The 18,797-nt window shown below is 41.8% G+C and overlaps 1 protein-coding gene across 5 annotated transcripts in view; it reads right to left on the bottom strand.

Moving 5' to 3' along the window:
- MAP3K9 (mitogen-activated protein kinase kinase kinase 9) overlaps positions 1-16,880 on the bottom strand; it is a 70,400-nt gene extending 53,520 nt beyond the window's left edge. For all 5 annotated transcript variants that reach the window (XM_027879672.1, XM_027879674.1, XM_027879675.1 and 2 more), the window contains exons 1-2: positions 16,477-16,880; positions 10,892-11,305 (exon numbers count right to left, since the gene is read on the bottom strand). In XM_027879672.1, coding sequence (XP_027735473.1) covers positions 10,892-11,305; positions 16,477-16,777 — 715 coding nt within the window. In that variant the 5' untranslated portion in view covers positions 16,778-16,880. The remainder of the gene's footprint in view (positions 1-10,891; positions 11,306-16,476) is intronic.
- Positions 16,881-18,797: the final 1,917 nt, after the last annotated feature.

Genomic DNA, 18,797 nt, shown 5'->3' with positions numbered 1-18,797 from the left:
AAACTGAGCCAATCTGTCACAGGAAACCTTGTCTTGAACAAAGAATCTCCTCACTCAACCCTGTACATTTTCTAAGGGTTTGTTTTTCAGACCACAGAATAAAGTTATCCGAGCCAGGAGAGCTCTGAAGGCTCTTTATGAGAACTTCTACTCCTAGCCAGAGGGTCCTTGAACACTAAAACATTAATACTACACTTAAATTTTAATTTGTTCCTTGATACGCATTCTGGAATTTCACAATTGGGACAGCCAACTTTAGCCTACAAAATTGTTTGCACTCATCTCCCCACATTTTATGTATAATTTTCACTTTGTAGAGATCCCTTTCACTGCCTTCTAGGTCTATTTCCATTCAAAACACTTTTCAACTGCTGTGAAATTCATGAAAATGTGGATTAATTTTTTTAAATGAAGACTAATTCAGAAAAATAAGTATAATTCAGTAAGCATATTTTGCCTCTTGCATGGGCCAATTACTACTTTTTATACTTGCTTTTATCTGAAAAGTGAATTAAAAGTTCCACTGTACTCTGAACAAATGCAATGCTTTCTGAAATCTTCAGGGTTCTTATTTAGAAGGTACTATAGTAATACAAGTATTAACCTTTGTCCTCTAGCTTTGGAACAGTCCTTATTTGAAGGAGACAAGTATTCATAGATGAAATAAAAACATTCTGGCACAGAAGATGGTTTCACTAAGCTTAGAATGATTGTTCCAATCCTATTTTCCTTTCTCACAAATAAACAAAACTTCCCAAGATACATTTCAGCTCAGAGGGCGGTGGTGGGAAATACTGCATGCTAGATAAAAAGATAGCCTTAATATACTGCTATATGCTGCTGCATGGTCTCAGAGAGCCAGAAGATAGCTACTAAGTCTGCAATTAGCCTAACAAGTCAGAAAAGCAGCACTATTGCAAAGGGAATAAGAGACTGAGATTGCTAGGCAATCCTTTTTTTTAATTATTAAATCTTATTGGCAGTGCAGTGGCATTCTGTCTTGAGGGCAGAACAAAGCATTTGGGAAAGGAATTCAAAAATTCGCTCCAAAATGAGATTTTATATTGTAGTGGTTTGCCAAAATCTAATTTGCAATTTTAGCTCTACCTTCCACAGTCAGCCGGCACAGCTTTGCTTCACAAGTATCCAGATAATGAGCAATCTGCTCTTGATCCTGCATTCAAAGTACTTAAAGTGATTAACAGATCTGCACATGGAGTGAGTTAGGGCTTTCCACATGTAGCCTTTACCTACCTTCTGCTGTTTATTTCAGTATGACTGCATCTTTATTCTAATTTGTTTGTGCTACAGAAGGCTAAGTGTTGCATAAGATCCTGGGGAGGACAGAATTTAAGACTCACTCAAAATTTCACATCTTAGAAGCAAAAGCAAAGAACATAAGTATTGTCTCTAGTAATATGCAAATATTTTCTCTTTTATTACTAACCATTCAGCAACAGTACATTTAAAAACATATATACACCTTGGAACCAAAGCTTTTTAATTACTAGGTACATGTGAGGGTTCAGCAAATCCATAAAGCTGGCCAACTGTCCTCTTCTATCAACCTAGAGGAGGTGATGGATGTGACAGCACAGCAGTTCTTGGATTTTAAGCCGTGCAGTACAGTAGCTCTAAAGAGCTTCGTGCATAATGGGGGAGGGGATAAGAAAGGCCTCCAGAGCCACAATATATTTAGAATCGATCCTTTTACCCAGCCAAGCTGAAAAAAGTCTTATCACCTTAGTGATCTGTACAAAACATTTGGAATGCTCCTGAAGAAGGCTCAGGTGAGTTTCTGGGAAAAATAGAGCTATTCAGCTCTGGTTTCAGACTAAATCCTACCATACTGCTGACATTGGAACAACCTTCTAGCTCAGGCATGGATTACTGTACTCTTAATAATCAGTTAAATGCTCCGAGGAAAAAATACAATTACATGAGTACTCAACACAGGGCGTCACCAAACCGTATCAGTCTGAGAGCTTGCAACAGATCTAGAAGGCAACAACAAAAAAAGGAAGGGGAAGAGTAAAATCACAGGAATGACACTCATCATTTTCACTCAAGGGACTGTCTGAAAAGAGATTTAATAATACTGCTGCTTCAGTGGGAGCTGTTTACAGTCAAATAGAAACACAAAATGCACAATGAAAAAAAAAAGTAGCCCAGAACTGGTTTTAGTTTCAATTAAGATGCCTATATGAAACAGTAAATATCACCAAGTACTATTCATTAATGGAATAAACTCATACATACACAATCTACAAGGTAAGGAAGACGTAAAAAGCTTCACAGGCGGTAGCAGAATCCACATGATTTGTGTCTTCTGCTTGATTTTTTCTAAATCAGATTCAATTAAAAAAATTAGGAAAAGGTAGAGAGGTCTATTTACATTCATCAGAACAAATGGTAAAAGGCTCTTAGATGCACAATCAATGCCAAGCTACAGCTGACAATAGTGAAATTCAGAGTTTCTTAAATACTGCAGTTTGACCTTAAGCTGAGCAGAACAAGTTGGCAGCTGCTGAGAAAGAGTGGTCCTGCACTGTAGAACATGGAAGTCCACACAAGACAACAGCTCATGCACCAGAGCTATCAGAAAGCTGTTCGCTTTTTGATGTGCTACATTTCTGTTAGGTTTTTTTGACCCACCTTACTCTGTAATCAGAGTCTGACTATACACTAACCTGATGAAGATTAGGAACATTCCCCTGGTTACCAGATGACCATAATCATATCAAAATCACATAGTATGTGACTGATTACATCGAACTAGAAAAAGCAAATCAGTAAATCCAGAATTAGGCATATTGAGTTCTATCAAAGTCACGGGATTTTTCTTATATGCAGGATCCTTGAACAATGCAAAGTCAAAAGCAACTAAAGACTATTCTCTCTCACATCTTTTCATAGGCCCATACTCATAGGGGAGAACAAACTAGAAACGCAATACTTTTCTGGTAGATGGACACATTGCCGGGTTCACACACATCCCACCACCCTTAAACATACCATCTTTACAGCAATTATTCATACTAGCAATTCTTTATAGTACACCAAGAAACCCCCAGGATCCCCAATTTAAGCACATCTATCACTGCGATAAGCAAAATTTTAGGGGCAAAAGTACTTACCTGTTACTAGTCAGTGGAGGTACCGGCACACTGTCATTTGGTACATATCTAAACAATGAGTCTATACATAAGCAAGGTTGAAGCCTTGCTAGCATTTTAGATGTTTCCACTTGTAATACAAATGGTAAACATTTCACAATGGCCAAAGCAAATTCCAGAAGCGTGTCTGATGAAGCATCAGAGAAAGATACACAGCAAACTAGGAGCTTGGCTTGTAGCTGTAAAAATCATCCTGAACTTAAGTAGTACAATATTCAAAGCACATACAGGATTTCAGAGATAATGTGGGGAATCCATATGTGCACTAGATAATGTTTGCTGGTTTGGAAGGGTATTTTTATTCCTAATAAAAAATGGTGTTATAATAAACGCTTGAGCAATATAAAAGTGTTTCTAGAAAGCAAAGTGGAAGAGCAACCTGTGGTAGAAATATGAACAGTTCAAAGGAAGGCTGCCTGTCCTTTGGCTACTTCCTTCCAAAGAGGACCCTACGTGATGCTGCCATGCTGCCATTACCACTGTAAATATTTAGTCTACAGGGTGGGACCCAAACATTTACTATTCTGTGAGTCCTCTTCTTCCCAATCTTAAGAAACACTGATGAAACCAAACAACACAATTCTAAACCATTATGCCTAGCAATAGTTTCTCTTAATCAATGAGGTTCTGAGGTACCTTTCTACTAGCAGTCAGACAATTAAGAAGCAATTAACAGACATGCCAATCAACTTTAGCACATGATCACACCAACATAAACTATCCTAGAATGAGAAAGTAAACGTGTACCTAAAAGCAGCTACTTAAAACCATGTGCTACACACATGGTTTTCCAACAGCTTAAGGCTTCCTATCATAAGGAAATATGCACTGTGTTCAAAGTGGTATATTACTTAATATTAAGGAAACATCTTGGGTAGTGAATCATCACATCAAAGAACAAAACTGTGTTTAACATCTGATGCTTCCAGAGCAAAATTGTTTCAGATATGTTGAAATTCTGAATAGAATTGTTTGATAAGAAAAGCAAGAGTGAACCTGCTGACAGAAGTCAGTCAAAATTCAACTAAGTTTACTGATGTGGAAGCAGTAAAAAAAAAAAAAATAAAAAAGTGGAGCTGAAAAAGTTATTCTAGCTTCCCAGAAATTCCAAAAGGCTGTTCTCACTCTTGCCTTGCTTCTTGGAAATTTCAGAATACAGATTTATCCCAGCTCTGTCACAGATGGTCAGACAGTGAATTCATGGGATGCCTAGGCACACCTCCTCCATGTCAGCACTTAGATCTGTTCATATCTGTTCTATGGTTTCATATCCACAATTTGGAAAAATTCCTTAGTGCCAAGAATCTCAGGTGTTTTTTTTTCTTAGGAGCAGAAAGAAGCCTCCAAAAAAAGAATGCAGCAGTCCAATGACTTGAAAAGGATATTAGATAGGTTTTCAACAGTAATAGACACAATTTCATTTCCTAAAAACAAGAGGTATTCTTTCCACAGTTGTCACTGAAGGTAACAGACTGCATCTGTAAAATTGCCTGTTTACTACTTGATCTGAGCAGTAGGATACCAAAGTGCTCTTGTGGACATCAAACTTATTTCATAAAGACTTTCTATTTTTGACAAGTATTTAATAGTGAAGACATCAATTCATACTCAACTGAACCAAAGCATTTACAGGAGATATATTTTGATTTTGAAGCTCTCAGAAATCTACTAAAACTTATGAAAATAGCAACACGAAAGCATCTGTCAAACCTCTCAGAGGAAAACAGCTGCAAATAATTTACAAAAGCAAAGGAAGAAAAAACCCAACAAAGTGCTGAAGTACAATATTGTCATCCTACTTCTGTAAATTCCCAGTACCTCAACATCTTAAAAATTAGCAACACTTTCAGGCATAATTTACACTTTCTGAATTGATGGTACATTAATTTTTTTCATTCTTTTAAATCAAAACTTGTAGTATTAATGGCATGCATTTCCTCATCATATTACCACATGCAAAAAGTTATAGTTACTCGAAAGTGTTTTTTAACCGCAATACAACTGATCAGGATATCAGCACAAAGGATGATACTCCGGGGAGACAGAGAAAGAAGTGAGTAACTGGAACGAGAAATGATGCACCATTAGCAATATCTTATAGCTTGTCCATAGAATCAGATAATTGCCTAAGGGCAGAACCTGAAAAGTCATCTTTCATCACCCTTAGCAGTATATCCAGGCTGTTTGAAAGTCTTGATTTCTACTGTACACATTTTTTAAACTTCAAAGAAATAAAAAAAAAAAGTTCACCAATTTTTCCTCCCTGAAAATTCATCTTCCAGCTGTTGTCTTCCCTACTACCAACCCTTCCACTCCCCCCCCCCCAAAAAAAAAAAAATCACATTTTTATCACTTTCCTCTTACAGGGCAAGGGACTATCCAACTAAGGCCAGATCAGTTCATTCACCCAGTGAAATGCACTCAGATGTCATTGAAATAGCTTCACTATACTTTACCTAAAGCATTACTCATACTCATTTAATTGCACTGACAAAGGAAATCCATTCTGATAGAAGGTACAACATTGGAGAATTAGTCAGCAAATTACACTGAAGTACTAGAAGCAGCAGTAATAACAGTGCTCTCTGGAAGAGCTCTCCTCTACAACATTGCCAGACAGAAGAAAAGGTTTACATCAAGTACTTTTCCTTCTCTGAAAAGACCAAGAGAAGAGTGCCAACTATGGCTGGACTGGGATGTGAACACTGCAACAAAGAATGAGATAAATCCAATGTTACCAATATGTAACACTGAAGTCCTACTGTCCTTGAGTTGGATTTGAACTACTTGTGTCTAAAATCTGTCTATACTTAGAAAAAAACCCAACAAAACAAAAAAAAAACTCCAAGGAATATTGTGAGTTCTAGGAAAAACTATCCATGTGAAAGTCAGCTATACTGGCATCTTTATGAACAGAAAAAGGCACTACATCAAATAAGCAAAGCTATAGGTAGAGTTTGGAATTCTTTATGAAGCTAGAACTTGGAAGAGCAGGATACCAAAGCTTACCTTAGTGGTCCAGAAGTAGGAGAGGTGAAGACTTCAAAGAACTAGAAAGGAAGAACTAATGACTTGGCTGATTCAGAACTGGGGTTTATTTTGAGCTCTGTCCTTATCTCTTTCTTTGACCTTGGCCACGCCACTTTGCTGCTTATTTTCTGTGCCACTTTGTGGAACACAACCATGGTGACTTTTAAAAAAGCACTTTGTAACTGGCATGAACGTCCTCAGCAAAATGTTTCAATGCAGTGTAAATAACAAATAAGCTTTGCTGAGACAGTCAAAAAAGGAGCAAATAACGCTTTTGCTAGTTCTCTGCAGTATTAGTTATCTGGCATTAGTCCTACAGCAGCACTGGCATATCTGACATTGACAGACAAACAGAAACAAACAGGACTAGCTTCATTATTTACAGTACTTCAATAAAACCAACAGGACTGTCCTTTTTGATCCTAAGCATTATGTGCCAAGCACCTTCCTCTGGCCAGAAATGAGACTCAAATCACAGGTAAGAGATAAAAGGAAGGGAAACTCTTAAGAGCTGTGCTAAACACAGTGATATTGACTTCAGTTGGCATTTCCAGTTGTTTTTTTTCTATAGCTCAGCATTTAGATTATTTAGGTGCCTTCACACTGGGAAAAAAACTAGTACCAATTCTGTAACATACGCTCAAATGGTTCACCAACACGCAGCTAAAGAAGAAGAGGTTGGCAATATCACCAGATGAAGAAAGGAGAAGCAGCCAGTGAGGACTCTGTCAGACTAATAAGATTAAATTTCATATAGAATAAATTGAATCCCTTATATCAAATGCCAAAAAAAAAAAGAGAAATACTTATCTCCTCATGCAGCAGAACCAAATAGTTTACCCAAATTATCTTCCTTCTCTTGTGTAGTTTAAATGACTGCTGGTAATGCCACTGGAACACCTGCCTACCAAACTCACTGCTGACTGAACTGACACTCAAAAAAATAATTTCAGGGACTCTAAAAATAAATCACAGGTGTGCAATTTATTCTGTAAAGACCTTTATGTACTCATTTCCTGCTAGCATCCCCAAATGCAACAGGTAGCCCCCAGAATCTCCAAGATTTACAATAAATCTGCCTCAAACAAACACAGTAGTAAACTTCAAGGGCACCTTTTCTACTCTCTAAATGTATTAGCAGTAAATGTAAAGTTATGAAAATGAAAAAAAAAATTAAGAAAAAGGATGGAACTGAAAAAGATTCCTTCTTTTAACCAAAAAAGGTGGACAACTTGGTTTGGCATGCTTTTTGGCAAGGAGAATCTCACGAAATAGGCATCTTCTGGAATTGTCAAATAAATCCCCTAAAGTTCAGTCCCTGTACAAGACAAAGTTAGTTCTCAAAGTAATCAAACTCCTATATTCTTTATTTACACCATCAGAAACATTGACAACTATTATTTTGGTATGTACTATTTGAGTCCACAAAGCTGCAATAGTTTAAATTAAAAAGGACTTTTTTTCAAATCCTTATATAATTGAGTAATTTCTCAGACTTGTATTAATGTGCCCATTTGACACACTACTGTTCAAAATATAATGTGATCCTAAAAGATTCAACATGAAGTCCTTATGCATTCTCTATCTGCTGAAATATAGGTAGACATCTGAAAACAAGGCATTCTCTCATTTTCTTCTATTCCAGTAGAAAACTTGATTTTGAATAAGGAAACTCTCTTCTTTTGCACTCCCCCATATTGTTCCCTAACTTCCAAACTAACTCATCCTGCAGCTTCAGGTGCATAGTGTAGGTCCCAGCTGGTGCAAGATGAGATGTATGAGAATCACTATTTCTCAACATCGGCAGTACTAATCAGTAGATCAGCACAGCTGATGCTCCCATGAAAGCTCTACAGTTCTTACAGATGTTTAGTACATTGTAAGAAATGTGTCTGCAAGAATCACTTCCAAGTTCTTGCAAGCAGAAGCTGTTCCCTCACCAGAGACACATTACTGCCTATCAGTAGGTGGGTGGTAACTTGTGCTAAGAACATGCTACATCCATGTAATTCTGCAGGAACAAAGCTAAGCAGAAAACCCGTTCTTGATTACCTACAGTAATCAGGAAAACTAAGCACATCAGAAAAATAGAGAATATGCAAGCTATATAAAAATCAGGATGCAATAACAACATACTTAGTCCACTAATCTTTACAAAACTAGCAGAAAGCCTTCCACAGAAAACAGAGCAGAGAAATTTCAAAGATGCTTATTACATATAATGGAAAAGGGATTTGAGCAATGCAGTGACAGAACAATCAAGAAAGACATGACTTGGACCTACAATCCCCTATCCCCATAAAAAAGCTCCACCGTTGTCATAATCTACTATTTATGATACTTGCTCTATAGATTCACTCTAAAAAGAACATATATATTTTAAAACATCCCTTCCACTAAACAGCCCAGAATGAGGAACTCTGCTTTGTTTAATAAAGTAAACAGATGTTGTAATATCTCAAGCCCATACTCAAGGTTACTAATTCATCTTATTTCAAAAGAGAGAAGCAGAACAATCAATTTTCCTTAAAATATCTCAAGTTCTTCCCTCCAGTATCAGCTCCTACTATTTGTTTACCTTCCCGAATGTAATGCTGCTTGCTCCAGACTTAGGTGGGATAGAATTTTCCATATACCCATCATTTCTGTACTAGATTTGGTGTTATCTTTGGTCAAGACCACCTTTCCCCTACAAACATAGGACATCTCTGAATCCTCCCATATGCATTCCCACTCATTCTTCCTCTTTCCTTACTATTGCTTCCTCTCAAATGAGGGAAATTAAAGCAATATATATAGCAAAGCTCTCAGCTTCTCACTGACAATTTACAGTGCAACACAATTATGCTCTGCTGATTCATTGTGACAAGAGACATTTACTCTTGCTGCTGACGGTACAGATGTTTTCTAGCATCCGTATCTGTTTGACTGGCAACATTGTGCACCAGTGTCCCTCCAGTTGGTCTGGTTCTCTTGTTGATATGTTTCCCTTTAACAGCTAGCAGTCTCTGCTCTGAATAAAACAGTGAAATACCCTTAGCTAGCAGTTCTTCATCTTAGAAATACCTTTCATTCTAAACCTCAAAAATGTTCAGCTAGCACTAAGCAATAAAGTCTTAATGGCCTGTGAGTAAAATAAGCAAGTAAATATTTTCTTTGGTAAGGAGGAAAGGTGCAACACTTAAAGGCAATTATTTCTTATTCACAGATGCAGCCAGTAATCCATTAATTAAGCAAATAATTCCTTAATTTTACAGCATTTATCAACATGCCCATATATACTGCCATCTGTAAGGGAGGGTTTAGGTATAAGGGCATCTTTATAAACATTAAGATTGCCTTACTCTAACAAAAAGGGAAACTTTATTAGTGTAAGACTAATATTGTAGAAGCTAATTTGAAAGCTCTCATAGTTCCTATCTGCAAACTCACTAACAAGAACTAATAATACTTTTTTTACACCTTCACAACAAACCATATAAATTCACTGTCACAGCATTTGAGGCAAAAGAAACATGAGAAGATTCTGCAAGGCCTGGAAATTTACAGCATTTTAATAGTTAATGCTAGCTCATTTGAATCTATTTAAGATATTAAAATTCCCATCTGTCAGACCTCTTCGCTAATATCACTGCCCTCAAAGCAAAAGGGAACATATGCCTGCATCTCAGCCACCCAGGTCACAGTGCTCCTTTTTAACTCAAGCCATAAATGAACAAGAGTTCATACTAACACACCAGCCTAAACCACCACAGCCAACATGCAAGTATCTGTTTGCTCTTACCATCTAGACATAGCCAAGCAGAGAAAAAGGCTAATCAGCTGCATAAGGCATCAGGAAAGGAAATTATGAGCTTTAAACTACTGCAATAATTCGCTCCCACACTCTTAATGTTCTATATGTGTGTTTGAATTCAAGGCAATTTCAAGTCTGTGAAAAGAGACGTACTACCAGAACAATACCCAAGTGACAGACATTAATGCTGTTGGTATTACAGAGTAGCTAAAATCACCACGATTCCCACAATCCTAACTACCAAAGTTCAATCCCCATGTTCTATAATGGCTCAGCTGCATCCCATGTAAAGCATCACAAACATCAGCTGAAATCAAGCGTGTACAAGGACATTTTATTTACCCAAGTAATCCTTCTCTCAGCACCAGCTCTATGATGGATAAAGAGAAGATTCATTTCAGCTGGGATGGGTTAAATCTCCCAAAAGGAAAACAAGCTTGCATGTCACCTATACAACAAAATCTAGCAAGTAAATGAAAGCTTGGGATCATTTATCTTAACGGAGGAGTATTTACCCTTCCAAAAACTGGAAAGAGAATACACATTTCAAGTTCAGTAAGACTTTCCAGCACACAGAAGTCTGCTGAAACGCCAATAAAACTGGACAGTATTTATGTATGTATATTAGCTACTGGAGAAGCATGCTTCATTTACAATTGCTTTTGCATCCAATCAGTTAAGTTGCTTATACAGAATGAAAGTATTTATATGTTTCCTGCAGTCTGTAGCACCATACTATTTAAAAATAAACCCCTCTGGGATTAAATTAGAGGATACAGTGGTTCACAAGAAAGGATCACTAAGTTAACATTACTCCTCTTTTTTCTTTGTATGATTTCTTTTCAAACCCATACCCCAGCACCCCGATTGTTCACTGTGTAACACTTACTGTTGCTGGACTTCAGGTCACGGTGAATTATGGGAACAATCGCTTCCTCGTGCAGGTAGTTCATTCCCCTCGCAATCTGTACTGCCCAGTTCACTAGTATGTCAGGAGGTATCCTTTTACCAGACAACACTCTATTTAGTGATCCTCCACGGGCAAACTCCATGATCAGGCAAAGATTAGGTTCCTTTAAACACACGCCCCTGAGGGCAATGATGTTGGGGTGTTTTAACATCGCAAAGAGCTTGGCCTCCTGGCGGACATTCTCAATGGTCTGGCTGATGTCCTCATCAGGGTCGTAGCGAGCTGCCTTGACAGCAACCTCATCTCCTATCCACACAGCTCGGTACACTTTTCCAAAGCCCCCTATGCCAATGATTTCCTCCAGAACAAGCTCTGAGAAGTCAATCTCCAGGACTAGGGAAAGAGGAAAAAAAGAAAGATGTAAATGTTTAGCAACGATGCAGCCTGTACATCACCTGAAGGTCCATGTTGCCCAACCTCACCCTTACCCTTGGAGGAAGGGACGATTTTCACTCCAAAACAATACAAATGAAAGCAGAAGTCCCCTCCAACAATCTTTTAGTGCCAAATAGTGTCGTAAAATAGATCTTGCAGTATCATAAAACTTGTATGAAGTACTTGCTGTAAATGATGAATGACAATAAAATAGCCTCCTCTTGCCACACTTAAACTCATACAACACTGATGCCCCCTCCCACTACTTACAGCTAAACCTGCATTGACAGTACAAGATTCCAAAAAAGAAAAACACACAAACTAATCTTCACTGTGTTCACAATACAGTGCTTAATGTGAGATATCTAAAACTCAGCACAAAATGCATCTGCTTCTGTATTTGTCCTTTATTTCAATGTCTCTTATTCAATTTTATTCCTTCCCAAATCAAGCTTATTCTTCCATACCTCTACAGGGTCTGCAGATTGATCCCCCACAAGAGATCTGTCAACCAATTCTGACGCTTCTGACAATAGTGTGACAGATAGATGGATCAGACCACACACTGAGTATGCAGTGCTAGCAATAAGAATATTTTTTTCTATTACCATATACTGCATTCTTATTACAGAAACTTCCTATTCCCGTGCACTCACAACTACACTTTACAGGCTGACATAGTAACTGGTGGGTATTTGGCATTGTATAGGAAAAATCTACAGACGCAGGTGTCTTAATTCAACACGTAAATTGCATCTAGAGTAAAAGCAGTGAGAAAATGCATCCTGTACAATGCACACTAAACACAGCTTATACTCATGGGTGGCCAAAAGAACCCATCCAATACTGACTAATGTAGAATGAAAGCCCCAAAGAATGACCAATGAAAATATGTTGACACAGCTGAATTTACAGCAATGGTAGGCCACTGGAGAGATACCATTCTGTCCAGTAGAGATGCTATTCTGTTTGATATTTGGCTGATTACAATTACAGTTAATGAAATTTTTTAAAGCTTTAAAAGAAGAATATCATAATGCAAGATTTAAGCAGAAAGTCACCAAGACTTTTAATACTTTCCTGCATTTGGAATGCCAAATCTGACATGGTTCCCCTGTTTTGCTTAGTAGAAAGGAAGTTAATCCTGTAAGGGAGCAGGTTAGATCACATCAAAGTAAACTATTTTCCTTATTTCAATCAAATGTCTTTCCTAAGAACACAAGACTTTGTTATAAAACTACATGGAATTAGTACAAACTCTTCGGTCCAAAGCTGTAGGCTTTTTTTCTATTTTTGCCTGAGCTCTGCCTTTCCTGAACATGATTTTTCAAAGTCTGGTTTACTACTGTAAGTCAGTCAAACCTATAAACTAGTTTAATAAGGATACTTGTGCTCCTTTTCCTGGTGTTCCATGAACAAAAGACTAATGGAAAATAAGATAAGAGAAATGGCCAGGAAAGTTTTCCAAAAGGAGAAAAGGTCCCTTCCAGTGCACAACAAAAAAAATAATTTACTTTTCTGCTACTGTGAGTACATATTTTGGGTAACACTGACCTTCAAGGATTTACAAAACAAAGAACCACTCCTGCAGTAGCAGCCTTGGTGCTCACGAGACAGAGATTACCAGAAAATACGAAGAAGAAGATTCTGACCTGAAACACTGAAATTTTAGAACAAGGCTGTAATGACAATAACTCCAGATAAGAGACTGAGAATGTCACTGAGACTACACAGAAGGAGCTGCTCTTGTATTTCTCACTAATAAAAGAACATAAGAAATCAGATGTTGAGTCCTATCTCTTCAGTCAGTAGAATTTCAGCACTGTTATAATCCTCAGTTAACCTGTTCCTAGGGACGAGCTCAGTTACAAGACTGAAAATGAACAAACACGTAAGCCACAGCACCAGGCGACTGCCCGCCCCGCAATCTCCGGACACGCAGCATTCCGATGCTGTTCCCAGTCCGTGTTCTTCTCCTCGGGCATTTCACGCACCGAGAGTACAAGAACGAGGCGGCGAGCGAGCCGTCCCGCAGGTGCTGAAGGGACAGCTCCGGCGGCAGCGGTGCCGGCGGGGCGGAGGGACGGGACGGCCCCGCGGCCGTGCAGGGGAGAAACGCGGCAGGAAGGGGTCAGGCAGGAGAGCGAGATGGGCAAAGGAAACCGAAGGGATGGAAGGGATAGAAGCTTTTGTGTGCCGTCACCCATTTTCTGTCAGAAAAAGCACATGCCCGCTGGATGCACAAGTTAACAGGGCTGAGACGTAAAACAGAGAGACTTCAGCTTCCGGATGAGATGTCATGTGTGACACAGAATGTTATTATATTTGCAAGTATGGCCTTAGCTTTAACTTTGAAAATGTCTGTTTCTTTAAGGCAGAGTGCCCAGCTCACCCTGATGTGTAGCTTCATCAGAAAAATCCCACATTTTAATAAAAAATATTCTGGGGTGGGGTTTTTTCTGGTTTTGGGTGTGGGTTTTTTTGTTTTGGGGGGGGGGGTTTGGTGGTTTGCTTTTGGTTTTTTTTTTAAAGCTATTTTGTGCTGAATTAGCTTCTTTGTTTTCAAAGACTGAATTATACAGCTACATTAGGGCACAAAATACTTCGTTTTCTTCATATTTCTAAACACACTAACCCCACCTCTAAACTCCACCATAATCTGGCAGATGTTTGTACTGGAATATACAGGCAATAGGAACGTTTAAGGGGCATTTTTTGCCTCAGAATTTAAGAAATGAAGCATTAACATTCCCCTAGGGACTGATAAGGAATTACAGAACCTGTACACCATGAACCAGTGGCTATGTTGACAACTGCAAAGCAGATGCTTTTTAATCAGCACTTACTATACCATATGATTAAGCTATTTAATTCAGTTTGAAGCGTATAAGAGCCCTCACTGCAGATGAGGGTCCTTCAAGTTGGTCCACTGCTGACAGCCTCTACAGGCTCCTTTTATCATTCTTGCCTCTCTAAGGCAAGGTTCAGGCACACTAATGGGATGACGAAAATTACCAGCCATACTAGTTCACCTCTCAGTGAAAGCAGAATCTCAAGGATTTATACTCCTAATCCACCACTAAACATGAAGATAAACTTTATGAAAGCAAGTAAAAATATTTTCTGTGCAGAGGTGTATGTCTAGAATGACGCTTTGTGTCACTCCTGCAAAGCGTTAACAGTTCACTGTCCAGTAAGAGTAGACTGTTATTCCAAACAGCTAACAAACTAACATCATCAGCTGTAAAAGGCAGTATCATTCCTTGCAAAGGATTTCTAACATTAAACTTGAAAATCCAATTCAACAGCAGCCAACTTTAACAAGACTGTCCAAATTGCATTGTTTCTTTTAAGAAAGAAACACACTCCTTAGGCATTATACACACCTATTGGAGGGCAGTAAGTTCTACTCTGCCATGAACAGATGATGATCATCATCAAGGTTGGTAACTTGACAGAAGAGAAGTATTGTAGCCCTGGTGTGGCATGAAAGACAAGGGTAAAGGGGGAAGATACAACTCCACAACTGCTCCCAAACTGTCAAACCACAGAAAATGCAGCAAGGCAGGAGAATCCCCAGTTATAAAGCCTGCACTTGAACACTCAAAATAGGATGGGAGCTGAGGGTTCAAAGAGTTCTGTGGAAATGGTTCTCCTAACTACCTCAAAGGCAAAACCTTTGAGATTAATTCATAGCGTTTTCTGCATGTGGGGAAAAAATAATTTATCTATACTGTAGCAGCAAGAAAGAAAGGACCACCACTACCAACCTAGTCCTTTCACAAGCCCAAGGGCAATGCTTCAAATTAAAGAGTTTTACCTAAATACTTTCAAGCAGAACACAGAATAAGAAAAAAAAGCTATTAGTTGTATTCCTTGGAGATACGACCTACATAGGACAAAGCATCTTTTCACTCTTTTACTTTCTAGAAAAGCCTACTAGTCTGAAGATTTTTCTCTGCTCGCCAAAAAAAAAGCATTATCCTTGCCTGAATTGTCAACAGTGATAGATAAACAGGATCCAGAAACAGTCATCCCATGCTGTTTCTCTTTCCACAATTGTATGTAGTGGCTAAAACAATGTAGAGACGAAACAGCCCTATTCTCTGTCCCTGACAAAGGCTTTTAAACTGCCAAGAAGTTCACAGAAACAAACCAATTCCTTCATGCCTTCAGCATCACAACTTAGTCAAGAAACCCTCAGGCAGGTCTAGCCACCCAAATGCAGATAGAACTCATTCACAGGTATTTTAGGAGAAAATTTGTACGAGAGCAGAGGAACTTGGTAAGACAAGTCAACTTAGGAATTTTTCAGTCAGCAATAATAAGCGTTTGGTTAGGAGGAAGGAAGATACTGAACAAGTATTAGTAGTGAATCAACACTGCAGAAAGCAACTGCTTTCTATCCAGCAACCCTTCCTTAAGGATATTCTTAAAGGGAGAGTCACCAGAGCCCCCAGTGACACCACCACTGCACAGCCGCCAGGCTTCAGCCGTTTGATGAAAATTTATCAGCCTCTGGAAACACATGACTTAACAATGGGAAACTGCTTCTGGCGCCGGTGAAACCCCAATAACACACTGAGCGAGGCTCGGCCTCCCTGGAGCGGCGCGCTAGCCTGGAAGACAGAAGGGCACTGGTGCAGCAGGAATGCGCCCGCGGGTGGGAAAGGGAACGGACCGGGGTCCTGGGGCAGCCTCAGGGCGAGAAGGGTCGAGCCGCGGCAGCCCCTCCGCTCCTCGCTAAGGGCCATAGCAGGGCCCGCTCGCCCCAGCTTCCCCCGCCGCCGGCCGGGCCCGCGGCCTCCCACGGCCGCTCGCCACTGGGATGGGCCTTCCCTTCCCCTTCCAAGGCGGACCCGGCTCCCTCCAGGACCCACCGCAGGGCCGGCCCGGGCCTCCCCCGTCGGCGGCAGTCCCGCCTCCCCCGGGCACCTCAGGAAGGTCGGGCCGCAGCTCCCCCTGCCCCACCTCCGTAGCCCCGCCGGCCCGGTCCCCCTTGCCCCGGTGACCTACCCCCGTCTGGCCCAAGGGAGCGTCGTGACCGCGCCTCTTTCCCCTCCCCCGGCTCCCTCCGTCCCGGCGGAGGAGCCCCGCCGAGCCCCCCGCCCCGGCCCGGGCCTCCTTACGCTGTATGGCGGGGGGCGGCGGGTATCGGGCGCGCAGCTCCGGGCCGCCTCCCGGCACGCCGCTGCTCACGTAGTTGCTGGGGAAGATGCCGACGCGCTGGTCGATCTTGCCCGTCCACCAGCCCTCGTCGCCGGACACGTGCGAGTCCCGGGACAGCACCTGCACCACGTCCCCCGGCCGCAGGCTGAGCTCGTCCTCGCCGCACGCCTCGTACTCGAAGACGGCGGTCCAGAGCGGCCCGCCGCCCGGCGGCTCCCCGCCGCCCGCGCCTTCCTGGCTGAGCTCGGTGAGGGGCTCCATGGCGAGGCTGCTCCATAGGGGGAGGCGCCCGCGGCAGCCGGGCACTGCGGGGGACGGCGGGGCCGGGACCGCCGCCTATTGTTCATGCGGCCCGGCGCCCGCCGGCACCAGGTGCCGCTGCCGGGGAATCCCGGCGCGAGGCCGCCTCAGCCCAGCGCGGGCAGGGGCGACAGCAGGAAGTATGTGCCGTGAAAGTGTCGCCGCATCCCCCCAATCCGCCGCCTCCTCCGCGCCCGCCTCCGCCTCCCGCCAGCGCCGCGCATCCCGGAGCCACCTGACTCTCTGGCAGCTTCGGCGGCAGCCGCTGAGGGCAGCGCGGCCCCGCCCCCGACCCGCCACTGGCCATCGCCATTGGCCGCCGCCGCCGCCCGTCAGCGCCGCCCTCACCTGATTGAGGGCTCGCGCCCCCCTGGCCACGCCCCCTCCCTACCCGGCCCCGGCCCCGGCCCCGGCGTCGCGCACTCACCGGTGTCCTCTCGATTGGCCCCCGCCTGCTCAGCGCTCGCCTTCCATTGGCCTCGCTCTCCGAGCTCCGCCTCCCTCTCCTCTTCTCATTGGCTGGGGAAAGGGGCATGACACGGTCCGGGGTCGGGCTGGGCGGGGCGACCTCTCCAGCCGTCGGCCGGAGGGCGGGGCGGGCCGGGGCGAGGCGGGCGCCCCCTGCCGGGCGGAGGCAGCGCACACCTGAGGGCAGCAGCGCCGCCCTCCCCGAAATGGGTGTCCCCCCCGCACCCGGGGAGCTGTCACTGCCCCGGGGTAGCCGTCTGGGGCGTGGGCTTGGGCCAGAAACCAAACCAAGGTATTCAGTTGTGTTCAGTTATTCCGTGTTCCGCCGTACTCGGTCTGTGCTTAAGCGCAGGTGTCAGGTGGTTTCAGCACGAGGTTAACCTGGGTGCATCCTTGCCTTTGTTAAAAATAAACAGAATCTACTTCTCACTCTTGAAATCAGCATGTAGCTTCTCGGTCCTGAAAATCCAAATTCCTCCTCCCTGCTACCGAGGTTTTTACAGCTTGTGAAAAGCCAAACCTTGCAAATGGAATCTGTTTGCTCTTGATGGTGTTATAGGGAGATTTTGTTTCTATTTCACTCCAGTTTTCTTTAAAAATCATCATTCGATTTTCAGTGGTAAAACTGGAAATGAAAAGTCCCTGTTCATGCTTAGTCGTAACAAAGCCTGCTGAAGCCTAATGAGAACTCCAGGTATCCTGACCACACCTGATGTCTTGCCACTTACCTAGGGCTTAATTACTCTTTAGTGTTTAGTAAATGCAATTACTCAATTCTTCTCTGCAAAATGAATTAAAACAAACAAACAAATTATTCCTGAGTGAGGCCTCTCTTTTGCTTTATGTACAGAGTAATAATTCTTTAAATTTTGTGCATTGTGATTTTGTGTATTTATTTATCCTTGTTTTAGCACTGTGCTGCTGCTCTTCTAGGAATCACCAGGGTTTAGGCTTTTAAAAGAATTATGAAGATCTTAAGTGTAACATGCTCTGAGGTCATTAAAAATCCTTATCAGTGTTAGTAAAATATTTGAATTTACTTGTCTGCTTTCTGGGAGTACACCCCACTTAGCTGAAAACTAGTAACAAGTATTGCTAAGAGCCCTACAGGCAACTAAAATTATTCTAGTTTCTCACTTTTTTTCACAAACTTCAGGGCCTTTATTTCTCACAGAAACTGAAAATACCTTGCCTAGAAAGAGCTGGTATATTAATATATAAATATCTATATAAATATACCTAGTTGAGGTTGGAACTAAAATTTCATTGTAACACATGGAAGATGCTGCTGCAGCACTAAATTTCAACTGAATAACTAACTAGGAATTGAGCATTAGATTTTCACCTCTACCTCCATTGCCTCTTGCCAATGGGGGCAGAACAGAGGATGCATCCTCTCCACTGTTCCTTTGTTATTTAAGGGTGTGTTTTCAAACCTAACGTAGGCCTATCCAATACTGCTCTGTTGCTGAAAGGGACTTTCTTGCCCCTCATCACATGCTTGACCTGCTTT

Source organism: Empidonax traillii, unplaced genomic scaffold (assembly GCF_003031625.1).
Source record: "Empidonax traillii isolate 1590-97213 ecotype Southwest subspecies unplaced genomic scaffold, ASM303162v1 scaffold56:size2478089, whole genome shotgun sequence".
Lineage (NCBI taxonomy): Eukaryota > Metazoa > Chordata > Aves > Passeriformes > Tyrannidae > Empidonax > Empidonax traillii.
The sequence above is the reverse complement of the archived record's forward strand: the minus strand, read 5'-3'. Positions and strand labels throughout refer to the sequence as shown.